Source organism: Salvia splendens, chromosome 13 (genome assembly GCF_004379255.2).
Source record: "Salvia splendens isolate huo1 chromosome 13, SspV2, whole genome shotgun sequence".
NCBI classification, from domain to species: Eukaryota; Viridiplantae; Streptophyta; class Magnoliopsida; order Lamiales; family Lamiaceae; genus Salvia; species Salvia splendens.
Genome location: NC_056044.1, coordinates 18,505,908 through 18,522,286, shown reverse-complemented (window position 1 = coordinate 18,522,286; position 16,379 = coordinate 18,505,908). Strand labels below are relative to the sequence as shown.

Here is a 16,379-nt window from a genome sequence, read left to right as displayed (position 1 = left end):
GTATGCATTGCAGTTCACATATTGTGCATTATATAGTCAATTATATCCATTACTCGTTACCATGTGTTGCATTATTCGTAGCGGTTTACAATTCGTTATTAATGTGTACGTACTAAACCCTAGCCCCTAAACTTATTAAACCCTTAGGAGAAACAAGGACCGTGTGCCAAACAACGAAACACCACACATCTTATTCGTATGCATTGCAGCTCACATATTGAGCATTATATAGTCATTTATATCCATTACTCGTTACCATGTGGTGCATTATTGGTATCGGTTTACAATTTGGTAGTAATGTCTACGTACTATACCCTAGCCCCTAAGCTTATTAAACCCTTAGGGGAAACAAGAAACGTGTGCCAAACATCATAACACGGTACATCTTATTCATATGCATTGCAGTTCACATATTGTGCATTATATAGTTAATAATATCCATTACTCGTTACAATTTGGTGAATTATTCGTATCATTTTATAATTTGTTATTAATGTCTACGTACTATACCCTAGCCCCTAAGCTTATTAAACCCTTAGGGGAAACAAGAAACGTGTGTCAAACATCATAACACATCACATCTTGTTCGTATGCATTGCAGTTCACATATTGTGCATTATATAGTCAATTATATCCATTACTCGTTACCATGTGTTGCATTATTCGTAGCGGTTTACAATTCGTTATTAATGTGTACGTACTAAACCCTAGCCCCTAAACTTATTAAACCCTTAGGAGAAACAAGGACCGTGTGCCAAACAACGAAACACCACACATCTTATTCGTATGCATTGCAACTCACATATTGAGCATTATATAGTCATTTATATCCATTACTCGTTACCATGTGGTGCATTATTGTTATCGGTTTACAATTTGGTAGTAATGTCTACGTACTATACCCTAGCCCCTAAGCTTATTAAACCCTTAGGGGAAACAAGAAACGTGTGTCAAATATCATAACATGGTACATATTGTGCCAAACAAGAAATGTGTGCCAAACAAGAAACGTGTGCCAAACATCATAACATGTCTACAGCACATCTTGTTCGTATGCATTGCCGTTCACATATTGTGCATTATATAGTCAATTATATCCATTACTCGTTACCATATGGTGCATTGCAGTTCACATATCCGGATTTGCTTTCCTTGCCGTCCTCCTCCGGTTTATTAGCGTCGGATTTTTCTCCATCCGATTTCTTCTCATTGTTCGGCTTCTCCTCCTCTTTCTTCTCTGGATCGACCTTCACGATTGCGGTGTGCTTGCCGGTTTTTTTGTAGACGTAATCGGCAAGGGTTTTCGGCTCCATCACTCCTTTCACGGTGACCTGTGAGTTCCCCAGCTTCACCTCTGCGCTTTCAATTCCTGCATATTAAATTGATTTTGAATTGAATTGTTCTTCAATCGACCTAGATTCTATTTCAATTAATTGAATCTCTGAAATTGAAGGAATTTCAGAGATTCAATTGCGTGAAGGGTGGATGAATTCACGTCTGGACCGTATTGCATAGAAGAATAACCGTGCAGATATGCTTGAACGTGAATTAAGGATTTACCATAACTAACTAAAATATTAAGTTCCAATTTAGCCCTTCTCACAATTTTTAACCATTAAATTAATTGTTTACACGGCTAAATATAGGCCATAGGATTTTAAAGATCAACGGTTAAGATTAAAAAGGAAATAGGAGGAAATATGGGAAAAGGAAATGAATACATCCCTCTATATATATATATAAACGAGTGGAACTATAAACACTTAAAAAAAGACACAAATGTATTTATCAAATGTATTTAAGACAAACGTGAATCTATACCAACAAAATAATAGGTATTTATAGAAAAATCAAATAAGATTTAACCCTTACAACATCTCTTGTTTCCACAAATGAACTAACAACCAAAAAAAATAGAAAATATCAATAAATACAACATAAAAGTGAGGAAATATATAATTTTACTATTCATATCTACAATATGTATAAAAATTAAAACATCATTTAGTGCTAAATTTTTCATAGAAGAAACGATTGAGAAGTCCAATTATAAAAATATTAAATTGGAAATTAAATAGCAATACTCAATATGAACTATTGAGAAGTCCAGTTAAAAAATATCAAATTGATAATTAAATAGCAATATTCAATATTCAATAGTAAAATATCATTTTACTATTCATATTACAACATGTATAAAAATTACTGCACATGCATAATTCACACAATACTGAAATCTACAATCAAATTGTTTAGAAATAAAAAGTTTATAGCAAAGTATATTGCTACACTAAACACACGTGATAAAATTATACACACAAAACAGAAATAGATTTAAAAAAATAAAACGAATAACAACATATCAAAATATATTTAAATTGAATTAGAAAGAAACTAAGAACCAATTTATTAATCCATTGATATCAGTACCTGAAGCTCGAGATAACGAAGTACTCCATTACTTAGTACTACTATTCAAAGTGATTTCAAAAGACGTTCTACTGGTATCCAAATATAATTTGCAACAGATATATAAAATACAATTTTGTGACACTTAATATATCTGCAACTAAACTGGATGTACTAATACGTGCAATAATAAAATAGTCTATGAATTGGAAATAAATGGGCAACATAACTTAACCTTGATACAAATATTTATTAGGCTCAGTTCGGTATCACGAAATTGGGCATGCGGAATTGGAATTGGAGCTTTCAATTCCAAATCCAATGTTCGGTACCACAAAATATTTGGATTTGGAATTGAATTACAATTCCAATTCCTCTCAATTCCACAATTTGAATTCCAAATGAAAAGTAGATAATTGGAATTTCAAGTAATAATAAAATTGCACTTTCACACCCACAGTATACACACAGTCACACACCAGAACTTTGGAAGAAATTTTGTCGAAGTGTATCACTAATAATTCATGATTGGGAAATGGTAAAGTCTTATACGGTGAAATGTGCACAATCTTCTGCCATACTTTATATTGAATTCCTCAAAAATTTCAATTGCCGTTATTCAATTTGAATTTACTTTCCCCAAATCATAGATCCCCAAATGAAGGAACCAATTCCCGTCGGCACCCTTCCGCCTTTCTCACGCCGGCGACTACACTCCATTACCGGTCCGATTTCTCCCCAAACAATTCGACGCAGCCTCTGTTCGGTCGATTAAAGCTATTTTGAATTCCTCCCAAATTTCAATTCCGCCTGACCATGACCGCCCACCGCTACTGCCGTCGGTCAATAGCAGCCGGCACCGACTCTCCTTTGCGCATACACTCGCTGGACTCGCTTGCAGACAGCGGCCTCCGTCGCTCCGGAGCCGCTCCCTCCGTTCCAGTTGCACTCTCCTCTGTCTGGAATTGCTGACGTCGCGCACACCAGCCGCCGCGTCGCAAGGCTGTCATGCCATCAGTCCATCCGTCGGATATCAGGTGCCGCCGAGCGGTGAGAGGCACTCGAGAATCCACCGAGCAGTCGCTGCCGTCGGGGTCTCACTTCGGTCGGTGTCATTCTCCAGCCATATCGGCTGCACTGTCAATTTCGTTGGACTGCCGTGGACTTCTCGGCCTAGGTAAGTTTCCATTAATTTTACAGTTTACAAATTTTATCTTCTTGTTTGGCTAGATATGTTAGGGAGTTAGATTTGGGTTCATGATATTGGGTTTTCTTCTTGATTTGTGAAGCTAATAAACTTGTTGTGATGTCCAAACATTCTTGGGTTGATATCGCTTGCTTATTTGTAGATTGGTGTTATCCCTTTGAGCATTTATCTTAAAATTTGGGCTCAGCCATTGTGAAAGCTAGACCCACTGACTCTCTATTTCTCTCTCGGTTTTGGTGGTGAAACAATTGTGTGATAGTGAAACTGATTGGGAATAGGTGCATATGTATCTATCTATCTATATATATACTAGAACTGTAGTTTGTTGGGATTTTCGGCAGAGGTTAAATCTGCAATTTCTTGGCTTGTTGTATCTGGGATGTACTCATAGAAACTAATAGGGTTGTTGCAAAAGTTGTTAATTATGTTATAGATATTGTTATTGCTATTTACACGTCAGAATGCACATGTTGGAATCACATGATTATTGCAGGTTGACTTGGAAAAATTTGCAAGGAATCTTCCTCTTCACCTTATCGCAGCGATTATGGTTTGGGAAAGGGAAAAATCCACGTTCAAGTATTTGCTATGTGGAATTCTTCTGTTGCATTCCATGTGTGATCTTGCCTCCCGGGTGCCCAAAATTGAACAGGTTATCGGAAGTGATACTGAGCTATCTATCATCATATCAAGCAGATGGCAATGCTCTATTTTTTTGTTGATTTTCAAAAGACCTATATTACACTTATAATTGGATTTGTGTGCTGATTGACGCAAGACAACAAACATAAACGGATGGAAAGAAAATCTTTATTTTGACTTGGTTGCTTTACTAGCGACCTGTATTCCTTCACTGGTTTTTTTCCACTACATCATGTAACAGTCATTGTTGACGGTCATTGTTTCTTCACAGTACCAAGAGGTTGCTCTAGCATTGACTGCATATTACAAGGTAGCAATCCAGGATTTGGTGAGAACTGAGAACATTAAATTACTAGTTTAATGTTATAAATCTTCCCACTTCATCTTCTTGATTGTTGTTATTTCAAAGTGTTATCAAATTATGTTGTGGCTGAGTAAGTGGAGTTGGTGGCAGGTGTACATATGCAAAGAGGCAGCATTTGCTGCGGTTTGTGTAGATGTCAAGTATCTGCGGACCAACGATTCATCTAGAAGTGTATCCCCTACTACTGAAGAGACCTTGAATCACCTCGGCTGCAGTGTGATTCTTCTCTTCAATTTCTACAGTCTCTGTGTCAGCAACAGTTATTTCGGGAATGCATTGTTAACAAACAGGTTTTTCTAGATTTTACCTAGTCATCTGATTAGAGATTTTACTGCCTGAAAGCATTGACATTTCTTTAATAAACCTGCTTCACTCACCACATTTATCATTATGTGCATGCGTGCATTCTGTACTTAATGTATTTTTAAGGCTATCTAAGATTGACAATCTTCTTTGTAGGTTATTTATAAGTCAATTTGAGTCCCGAATCGTTCGTGCTGCATCAGAAGATAATTTATTCCATGTAAAACCTCTCTTGCTTAGCCTATGGATATCATTCATCCTTTTCCATAAAATGTTAAGTGCATCTGTTTTTATCATAATATATCTGTTGTCTTCTTGATAAGATTTTAATGAAGTTTGTTTCTTCTTGCAGGAGCTTGGGAAGCGGTGGATTGCAGGAGCAACTAGCTTCCTGTGTTTGACTCGGCCCTGATGAAAAAAGGAGTAGCTCTACTTCTCATCTTTGTAGTCGTCAAAATCATGGTCTTTGAGGATTCTGGTAACTCTACTTCTAATCTTTTTCAGGTGTTGTTCGAGCCCGTATATACTCAACTTGGGATGCTTCCTACTTATACATGAGTGCCTAGCTGCTATTTATTTTCATTCATGCCTGATATGTTGATTTTTATAGAGAATTTAAATGTTAATTGACATGTTATGATTAAGAGTAAATTTCCGAGAGGTTGTCTCACAACTCTCTAATCTGTGCATCTCCCTAGTTTTTAATGATTTCATACACATCACCAGTCGATAAACAAAGGATATTAGCTTCATAAATATCCAAAAATTGCCCTAGTACTATGCTACTTTGTAGTGAGGACGAAAAGCTTCCACGAACAGTGTTTCACCACTTGTTATTTGTGTGTGCATGCTAGATTTTCTCTCTATTGATTGTCACTACTTTCACCACTTTTTTATGGGTTATTAGTGTAGACTTCGTTTCTCTCGAGGGTTGGTCTATAAACTTCTTGTTGCTTACTAACTTCTGGAGAACTAGGTTTCCCGTGCTTCAGATACAGTGACAATAATGTTCTTTGGTGCCCGATTTCTTGAGCTAAGGAGAGAGAACTATTCCGGTTTTGAAAAATTAATTCAAAAAGCCATAGGGCCGATCAACTGAATGAGAGCTTTATGAGTTGCAATCTTGTTGGTATTGGTGCATAAAAATGATTTAGGCAATAGGACTAAAAGCCTCATATCCAAATTATCACATGCCTACCCTACATAAACCACTAGTGAGCCGGTTTGAGCCCCAAAAGCCTATTTTCTTTGTTGAAAATTTTGAAGTCACTATATTAGCCTACTTATTATATCCGTTTGTTGGCCTATATTTTCTACCCTAGTCACTAAAATTAAAGTGCTAGCACATTATTGGGAGGGTATTTATGGTGGCAAGGAAAAGATGGAAGTCATGGAACATTCATTAGGTGGTATTCATTTATATTGAGATACAAATGAAAAAACTCTCTCTTCAAACAAAAGTAAAATAAAAAGGCAGCCTTTAATGTGTAAAAAAAAGCCAAGGCTTGAAAAAATAAAAAATAAAAAGGCAGCCTTTTTACGTGTAAAAAAAGCCAAGGCTAGAAAAAAAATAAAATAAAAAGGCAGCCTTTCATGTGTAAAATAAAAAGCCAAGGCAAGTAAAAAAATAAAATAAAAAGGCAGCCTTTCATGAGTTAAAAAAGCCAAGGCCAGAAAAAAGAATATCGAGCGAAAAACAGAAATATGCTCAAAAGAATAAGATCACTTGGTTTAGAAGGTAGAAAAATCTCCAGTTTGGGGTGTTGAGCTGTCAGAATTTTGTATTTTAGTGAGGTGGGAAGGATGTTGTGAGGGATGTGCTAGTATTTTAAGAATGGTGATAAGCTACTTATCCAAATATGATCACACCTTTACCAAAAGCCCCGTTACATCCAAATGAAAAGACCTTTTGATTTATGCATCATATTGACTTGTGAGCGATGAATTTTGCTTGATTTTGGGAGAAAGATCTTATGTGCTTAAAATAAAGAATAGCTGGAAGAACTTCTCTTTATGAATTAGCGACGATGGTTTGAGACTCCCAAGACATAAATCGAACTAACATTGAAGCATTGGATGCCTAGCTCTTAGGGAATTAGTTCGTGTACAATTCATGTTCTAAAAGTTTTACTCGCGAGTGAATTCGGGCTCAACCTAATTTCTCTAAATGATTCGTGTGATTTGACGTGACTTGAAGTAGAGGACTATCTAATTTCTTGTGAATGTGCTTATTTATCTAACTTGCTTGAGGGCGAGCAAGACTTATGTTTGGGAAGTATTTGATGTGTGTGGGTAATTGTTTAACTTGTTATTACATAATGGATGGAATGGCAGGCAGTGTACTACTGCTCCGGTTCAATTTTGACCACCTCACTATTTATTCCAGCGAGTTGAAGGGTATAAAGTTGCAACCAATATTTGCTTCAATATTCAAACATTTATTTACTTTAGTTCGATATTTAGTGTGTCATTTCATACTAAAGCCATCAATGAAAAACTACTGCCAAATCTTTATGATGCTCTACACTTGTTGGTACCTGATAAAATTGGGGTTGGACTTGCTTTGTCTAATTCTGAAGAACACAATATCACCACGATACCAGGATGTGTGGTTAGTTATTCTCTTCTTTGTACATACATTTAGACATAATTTTTTGTTTGTTGTAGGAAGTGGAATACATACAACAGTTTATTATTTTTATCTCCTTGGAATTCTTCAACTTGTTGCACTAAACCTTAACCCTTTTCTTGGCTGTATTTAGGAAAGACTTTCTGTTTGAGTCAGATTGCAGAGCTGCTGTGTACCAATCCTGTTGCGTTTGAGGCTACTGAGATAATTCAGCATATTCTTGTGCTACTCTTAGTCGATTTGAAGGCCTCTCGTTCTTGCAAATGTTATCTCTCGTGGAACTAAAGTGTTTTCCGTGATAGTTCCTACTGCATAAATAGACTAGAAAGTACTTAGTCGATCCGAAGGTCGAGGGTGGTAGGGGGCGACTGAGTTCTTAACTTAAAAGATGAGGGGGAAAGGGTGGAAAACTGAAGGGGTGGAAAACTGAAGGCACAAGTCTATTTATTGATTTTTGAGCTTGCTTTGTGATCTTTTGTTTCTTGGTTGTTGCGCCTATATTTTTCCTACTTATTTAATTCATTCTTTGCTGCATTTTGCAGTTTTATAATTGATCTGTTACACATATTATATTTTTGTTTGTTATAATTGATCTGTTACATACATTTTATTTTTGTTTGTTATACTGTGCCTGACTTTTTTCTACTTTTTCTAATCCACTTTTTGCTACCTTGCACCATAATTAATTAATACATACATAGCATCCTATTTTTCTTTGTCTCATATGCCCTGTACAAATATGTGCTATATAAGTGTTTCTTTGATATGTAAACCCCATTGATTGTCAAATCTTGGATTCTTAATATATATGTTAAATGTTTTTATAGGCTCTTTCCTAGTTACTTACTACACACATTTCCTTTTTACTTTGGCATTCGGTTTGCTGTAATTGCATCTAAAAAAGAAACCGTGGGCCATGGAAGCTGGTTGGGCACTCAATTAGTGTCAAGTAAAGATACTTTCTATGAGGTTAGTGTTGCCACTACTGTAGCAGAGTGACTGACCTTTCTCATGATTTTAATATTTTTGCAATGCAGGAATGGAAACTGCAGCTTGTTGCCACTATGTACAATACATGGAATCTAGACTACTTCGATTTCTGTATATTTGGTCAAGTTCCTCAACAATTTAATTTAACTTAACATCTCTTATATGCCAGTTCAGTAGTTTGTACATAGTCTACTGTGTTTGAGTTTGTTTTCTTTACCTGTCCGTTTGATGATTATGATTGATACAACAAATTTTGGTTTACTGAGTGAACATAAGAACAGATTAATAGTGTTGTAATATACTATTCAACTTAACTATGAATTGTAATGTTACCCCGTTCTAAAATTTTCAGCTTGCCTGTAATGTTTATCCTTTGTGAATGTTTCTGCTTCAGGATCAGTCAATAAGCGTCAACTTGTGACTCACCATATGCTGTGTATTGCTCTACGAGCTGCTTTAGATGCTTTAGGGAAGCTTGCAAATTCAAGTGTTTGTTCCTTCCTAGGTTATTGGTTAATGTTATTATTGTGAATTTCAGTCTAACCTTGGATTTATGACATTCCAATGTTTTCCTTCGGGAGAAAGGCATTAGAGCAGTTTCTGGACCATCTCATTCAGTATCACTGCTCTTTTTTGACCACCTCACTATTTATTCCAGCGACTTGAAGGGTATAAAGCTGCAACCAATACTTGCTTCAATATTCAAACATTTATTTGTTAAACCTAACTTTAGTTCGATATTAAGTGTGTCATTTCATACTAAAGCCATCAATGAAGAACTTCTGCATAATCAGTCTGATGCTCTACACTTGTTTGTACCTGATAAAATTGAAGTTGGTCTAGCTTTGTCTAATTCTGAAGAACACGATACCAGGATCTGTGGTTAGTTATTCTCTTCTTTATACATACATTTAGATATAATTTTTTGTTTAGTTGTAGGAAGTGGAATACATACAACAGTTTATTATTTTTATGTCTTTGGAATTCTTCTACGTGTTGCACTAAACATGTAACCCTTTTCTTGTCTGTATGCAGGAAAGAAATTCTTTTTGAGTCAGATTACAGAGGTGTGTGCCAATCCTGTTGCACTTGAGGCTACCGAGATAATTCAGCATATTCTCGTGTTACTCTTAGTCAATTTGAAAGCTTCTCTGAGCATTTAGATTCATTCTTGCAAATGTTATCTATTGTTCAACTACTAATGTGTTTTCCTTGATAGATCCTATTGCATAAATAGACTAGATTGTACTTAGTCGATCTGAAGGTCGAGGGTGGTAGGGGTTGACTGACTTCTTAACTTAAAAGAAGCGGGGGGAAGGGCTGAAGACAGAAGGCACAAGTCTATTTTTTGCTTTTTGAGCTTGCTTTGCTTGATCTTCTGCTTCTCTGTTGTTGCGTCTATATTTTTCTACTTATTTAATTCATTATTTGCTGCCTTTTGCAGCTTTATAATTAATCTGTTACATATATTATATTTTTGTGTGTTATTATACTGTGCCTGATATTTTTCAGCATTTTTTAATCCACTCTTTGGTACCTTGCAGCTTTATAATTAAGGCATACGTAGTTTCCTATTTTTCTTCGTCTCATATGCCGTGTACAAATATGTGCTATATTAGTGTTTCTTTGATATATAAACCTCATTTATTGTTAACTCTTGGCATATTAATATCGGTTAATGTTTTTACAATCTCTTTCCCAAGTACTTATGAGACACATTTCCTTTTACTTTGGCATTCGGTTTGCTGTGTTGCCACTACTGTGGCAGGCTGACTGATCTTTCTCATGATTTTAATATTTTTGCAATGCCGGATTTAATGACAATGTATGGAATCTAGACTACTCTGATCTCTATATATTTGATGGCATGATTTTTTCTGTTGAAGTGATCTGTTTGGTCAAGTTCCTCAACAATTTATTTTGACCTAACATCTCTTATATGCCAGCTAGGTAGTTTTATACATAGTCTACTGTGTTTGAGTTTTTTATCTTTACATGTCCGTTTGATGATTATGATTGATAAATCAAATTATTGGTTTACATAGTGAACATGGTACCGGATAAATAATATTGTAAAATACTCTTCAACCTAACTATGTTAATTGTAATGTTACCCTGTTGTAAAATTTTCAGCTTGCCTATAATGTTTATCCTTTGTGAATGCTTCTACTTCAGATCAGTCATTAAGCATCAACGCGTGACTCGCCTTACGCTGGGTATTGCTTTACGAGCTGTTTTAGATGCTTAGTGGAAGCCTGCAGATTCAGAAGTTTGTTCCTTCTTAGGTTATCAGTGAATGTTATTATTGTGAATTATAGTCTGACCTTGGATTTATGACATTATGATGTTTTCATTTGGGAGTAAGGCATTGGAGCAGTCTGTGGACCGTCTTATTGAGTGGCCACAGTACTGCCATCATATCCTATACTTTGCAGCATTTATAGAGAAGGAACTAACAGTATTTCAGCGGCTTATACTGAACCTGATGTTGGCCATAGTGCCAATACTGATCACCGACGCGGTTATTTTGGTTTCAGATTGCAGGCCCACCATTTTCTCTGATCGGACCCGGCAGCATATTGTGTGGATTAGCAATTCCCTCTTCGATCTCACTACAACAGAGACCACCAAGTTCTCTAGATGAGAGTTGACTCCTAATTACATGAAGCCATCACAACACACCTACCCTTCCTAAGGCAAGTAATAGGGTCTTTGTCTTCTTTGATGTAGTTCACTTGATACTTTTTTCTATTTTTACCTTGTTTTTGGCTTTATTTTTGAGAGCTAATCTACTCAAACCCACAATGCAGTCACTCAGTGGTGCTTTGCTGTCAATACAATCTGCCTCGTCGGATTTACCACGGTCTTCTAGATCAACCTCAGTAAGTAAATTATGACGTTTAACTGTGCTACTTTCTCTCATTGTGCGCTTTATGGATTACATTAACATTGGGACCGGTGTTACAACTATGAGAAGAGAATTTTCTCCCTTGTTATGACTTAGTATATTACAAGTTCTATTAATAGCATATATAACTTTATCCCATTGGTTAACTAAAATCTCACACTTCTGAATTCTTTCTTCATTTCTGATTACTTTCTCGTTTTCCTTTCCCCCCTTTGTTTCTTTATTATTTGTTTTAATTCAGGAGTAGTGGGGCAATGGAGGCGTTCTGATTCTGGTTCAGGCCGTCATGAACTTAAAGTTATCGGGCTCAGACAATATTTCCTCATACATGGCTGCTATCTCCCGCCTAAAATCTAAAGCTTTATCTATTGTGAGTGCACTTTCCAATTAAGATAAATTGATATATGTCTTTAAATCTTACAACTGTTGGTAAAGTTAGCACACCTTAAAAATTTTATGTGCTTGTGCTTGTACTTGTGCTTGGTGTGGTTGTGTGAACATGCGCTTAATTCTTTAAAGTTAGTGTGATTTTTTTTGCTGCAGCTTTTGAAACTCTGTGAAGCTGAAAGTGTATCATACCTAGATGAGGTGGCTAGCAACACAACAACTCATAATATGACAAAGTTGGACTCGAGGTATTGGTTTCTAAAATCAAAGCATCATGCAATTTCTGTCATAACTCTGAGAGAGATACATATTCATTGCATTTATAATAAAAGAGATTTCCCAGACCCTTTAGATCTATTGTTACAATTACATTGATAATCCAGCAAGTTTTGTACTCTAAAAATGAACTGAAATAATCTTAAATGTACTGCAGAAATTTAACACATCGAGAAAATCCAAATACGACACATTTCCAACTTTTTCTTGTGATGTTTAACTACTTATTAGTAATGCCTAGTCGCAATTGGGTCTATAACAAATATTTATAGTATTTACTGTACAATAAGCATTGCAATATCTGCACTATGAGAAGATTTTGCCTTCTATACATATGTAGTTATCAAATTTTTCATTTTTCCTTACTTGGTGCTTTCATGGGCATTTGTTTTGTATAGGTTCTTGCATTGCTGGTAAAAGCTTGGTATAGATTCAAGACAGTTATATGCTCCCTCCGAGGCAAGTTACCAGACTGGAACTTAATATAAACCGCTTGGCAGATGTCGTCTCAGATGATTCAAATTTTTTGGTCATTCAAATTTTAGCTTTCTCATCATTTTATAAATTTGATCATTCTATAATTTTTTTGTGGATTGGATCTCCTTGAGGAAACCCTTTGGTTACTTTCTTGCATTTTTCTGCGCTGTCCTTAGTATTATGTGTTCAGCACCTTCTACCTCCTCTTATGAATACAATCGGCAACATATAGTTTTTGGTATCCTGATGATGAGAAAGCTGAAATTCATTGTGCTGAAGAATGACATGATTGCATCTGCACAGCAAGTTCAGTCTGCAAAATATGGCATCTGAGAAGATTAAGAAAATTAGCTTGGTTCCAGAGCATTTGTTAATGACAAAGCTCTGAAGTATTTGTTAAGATTTACCTTTTCCTTCTATGGTTTAGGGTGTTCAATACATTTGGATCTATCGCCTAGGTTAATCAATAAGATTTGTTTTGTGTGCATTTGCATCCTTCTGGTGTTATCATACATGGTTATGTATGTGTCTCAGTGAGAAAAACTCGATTGTTAAAGATTTAAATTCTATCATATTTCATGGACTGATAACTGCTTGGTTTCCTATGTGCAGGTACTGGCTGCAGTCATTAAGGCAGGTGTTTCTAGAGAGCATGAAATCCTGGCTGAAATATGAGATGTTTTTTCTTTCATTCGCAAAATGGAGCCCAGAAGAGTGATGGATCCGATGCTTGTCTCTCGTGTTAGGATTTTCTATATAATGTCACTGCTTGCTCGATCACCAGAGCTACAATCAATTAAGGTGCCTTCCCTGTCACGTGTCGATCTACTAGTTGAATAGACAAATTTTTCTACTTGAGTGAAACATGAATTCTTTTAATATGATAAGGCATTGAGTGTAAAAGTGAAAATGTCTTTTGTGATGTAAGGTTTCTCCGGTTGAGCGCTTTCTTGAGAAGCCAAATAATGGACGTAGTAGAAGCTCTAGCCGTGGTAGCAGCCTTGGAAGATCTCCAGTTCATTACGATTCTAGTTCAAGGAATATGCTGGTTGGGGACCAAATTTAAGGTTCAAAGTAAATATAAAACCAGAAAAGAAGTCAAAGTTGTCATCAGTAGTTCTGAAGATACGTGGAATTGATCAGGTAAATTAGTAATGTTTTCCTTCTTGATTCCATTTGTACTCATCACTAGATTTAATGTCTTTTCCATTCTAGCATGTTTATGTTATTCTTTATTTGTACTCATCACTAGATTTAATGTCTTTTCCATTCTAGCATGTTTATGTTATTCTTTATTTCTGTATAGATGAGTTACACCTCTCTAACAACTGAAGCCTGAATACGCTACTAAATTGAAACGATTTCCTTATAATTTCATTAGCAAAGCAACAAATCCACACACAGTGGATGGGCGGGCTGTTCTAACCTTGTCATTTCAGAAGCAAAGCAACAATCAATGATTTTTTTATTCAGGGAGTGGTTTTGGTACCTCGAGATTGTTAGTTTTGTATTATTCTTTCGTACACTTTTTAAAAATATATAGCATTTCAAAGTTCAAGCCTGACCTTAAGATAAACTGCATAAACGTAAAAAGGGAAAAAATGGGAAGAATATGCCCTTAAGTTACCTCCTCCTTATCTCTTTGTTCATCGAAGACGGTTTAGCTATTATTGTGTTTCTTCAGTTGGTGATGTCTATTATGTTTTCTTTCTATTTCCATTATAAAAGCATTATCTCAGGTCTTTTGCTGATTTTTTACAATGAATAAGTGAGATCAATGATGCTCGAATAAGTGAGATCAATGATGCTGAGCAGTGTGTTTGATTCATCTCATTTACTAATATAGGAGACCTGGCGACAGCATATAGCAGGTGGAAAGCTCAAGGAAATAACCGAAGAAGCAAAAATTTATTCAATTGGAAAAAAGGCACTTGCGGCTCTTTTTGTTCATACCCTGCTGGCGCGCTCCAGCGTCAAATTCGAAATTGGCTTGTAGAGAACTTCGATTTCCTTTCCATTGCTGATGACATGGCTGCAAGAGCAACTGGTCAGCTGGAAATTCTCTCTACAGCAATAATGGATGGTTGGATGGCTGGACTTGGTGCAGCCCAGCCTCCGACTACCGATGCTCTTGGACAGCTGTCTGAATATGCCAGATATCTTTATACTTCACAGCTGCAACATTTGTAGGTATGTTCTTACCATTTTCTTTAGATTCGCATCTTTTTGCAGCTACAGACAGATTGTCATTATCTAGTTCTTTTGCTGTATGTTTTTTTATATTGTTTATAGTAATGTGGTTTGTTATGGTTCGCATACTGATATTTACGGTTATATTGGTCCATAAGGATATTGCTGGTACTTTGGCGACTGAAGCAGCGGAAGACTCTGCTCAAGTAGCTAAGCTAAGTTCAACTCTTGAATATTGTTGATCACAAGAGAAGAAATGTTTGTATCATAGCGCGCTGGCTCTCTTTATCTTGGTTGCCTCACTTCTCAAATACTGAAATTCCGCAAACACCGTTTACTCGAATTAGATTTTACAACAAATGAAAAACGACGCGGAGATGTTAAATTTAGAAAGTGGTGCTGCACCTATTCGGAATCCTTCCACTGTTGTTGAAGATGCAAGGCTAGTGTTGTTAATCTCCCTCGACAGCATACTGAAGCAAGTCAAGGGTTTTCATCTTTCTCCAATTTCTCCTCTTTTAACTTTCTGACAGATGTCGTCTCAGATGCTTCAAAATTTTGGTCATTCATCATGAAGTGTGTTTATAGTGTTTGTATTTTCTGTATGTAATTTGTGTAGTGTTTTTTTAATGTATGTGTAAGTGTGCGTATTTGTGTGGTGTATAGAGGTGTGCAATGTGTATTGGGTGCTATGATGTATAGTACATAGTACGTACGCAGAGTTATTCATTATTTTTATAGTGCGTCATATGTTTATTTGTGTATGGTGTGTGTGTGTTTTATTTATATTGTGTTTTGTGTATTTTATTTATATCGTGTTTAATGTTTGTAGTATGTACCATGTGAGAAATTATGTATTTTATTTGTGCATTTGTTGTATAGGGTATAAGTAGTGTATTTTGTATTAGTATTTGTAGTATGTGCAATGTGTGTATGTATTTATGTTGTGCTTGTGTTTTATGTATTTTATTTATAGGGTGTGTAATGTTCGTAGTATGTGCCGCGTATGTATTATATGTTTTATAATATTGTGTGTATTGTTTGTTTTATATGCATGTGTTTAAAGTGTATGTATTTATGTAGTTATGGTAGTGTATGTATCTTGTGTATAGTGTGTGTATTGTGTATTTTGTGTGGACTATGTTTATTTTGTGAATTGTTTACTAGCGTGTATTTTGTATATAGTGTGTGTAGTATGTGCGTTATATTGTTTGTTTTATATGTATGTGTTTAAAGTGTGTGTATTTATGTAGTTATGATATTGTATCTTGTGCATAGTGTGTATTGTATATTTGTGTGGACAGTGTGTGTATTTTGTCTGTAAAGTTTTTATTTTTTTGTAGTGGTGTTTAGTATGTTTATTTTGTGAATTGTGTACTAGTGTGTATTTTATATATATTGGGTGTAGCGTGTGCAGTCCATTTAATGTTTGTGTATTTTATTTATATCGTGTTAAATATTTGTAATATGTGCCACGTATGTATAAATTGTGTATATATGTGTATTCTATTTATAGTGTATTTAATATTTGTGGTATGTACCGCGTATGAATACTAGTATAGTGTGCGTGGTGCACCACTGTGTGTATTGTGTACTT

At 35.6% G+C, this 16,379-nt stretch overlaps 1 protein-coding gene and 2 long non-coding RNA genes across 12 annotated transcripts; all 3 read left to right on the top strand.

Annotated features, from left to right (window-relative positions):
• Nucleotides 1-2,888: 2,888 nt before the first annotated feature.
• Nucleotides 2,889-11,237, top strand: LOC121762056. 10 transcript variants are annotated; one of them, XR_006042152.1, is made up of 8 exons: nucleotides 2,954-3,586; nucleotides 4,110-4,268; nucleotides 4,530-4,586; nucleotides 4,713-4,912; nucleotides 5,082-5,145; nucleotides 5,278-5,403; nucleotides 8,459-8,523; nucleotides 8,592-8,889. XR_006042152.1 is itself a non-coding variant. In XM_042157812.1 (7 exons), exons 3-7 carry the CDS (start codon nucleotides 4,164-4,166, stop codon nucleotides 5,324-5,326), a joined length of 528 nt encoding a protein of 175 aa, XP_042013746.1. In that variant the 5' UTR covers nucleotides 2,889-2,947; nucleotides 3,060-3,586; nucleotides 4,110-4,163; the 3' UTR covers nucleotides 5,327-8,889. The 10 variants fall into 10 exon arrangements, 4 of the variants coding, with proteins under 4 accessions (XP_042013746.1, XP_042013747.1, XP_042013748.1 ...); XM_042157812.1 differs by adding an exon at nucleotides 2,889-2,947 and having other exon boundaries at nucleotides 3,060-3,586; nucleotides 5,082-5,198; nucleotides 5,278-8,889; XR_006042151.1 differs by having other exon boundaries at nucleotides 7,688-8,889.
• Nucleotides 11,238-11,352: 115 nt separating this feature from the next.
• On the top strand, nucleotides 11,353-12,575 carry LOC121762058. The gene is made up of 4 exons (XR_006042156.1): nucleotides 11,353-11,426; nucleotides 11,694-11,822; nucleotides 11,996-12,087; nucleotides 12,514-12,575. It is a non-coding gene; the product is annotated as an uncharacterized LOC121762058 (long non-coding RNA).
• Nucleotides 12,576-13,210: 635 nt separating this feature from the next.
• Nucleotides 13,211-15,546, top strand: LOC121762057. The gene is made up of 4 exons (XR_006042155.1): nucleotides 13,211-13,393; nucleotides 13,521-13,735; nucleotides 14,439-14,782; nucleotides 14,941-15,546. It is a non-coding gene; the product is annotated as an uncharacterized LOC121762057 (long non-coding RNA).
• Nucleotides 15,547-16,379: the final 833 nt, after the last annotated feature.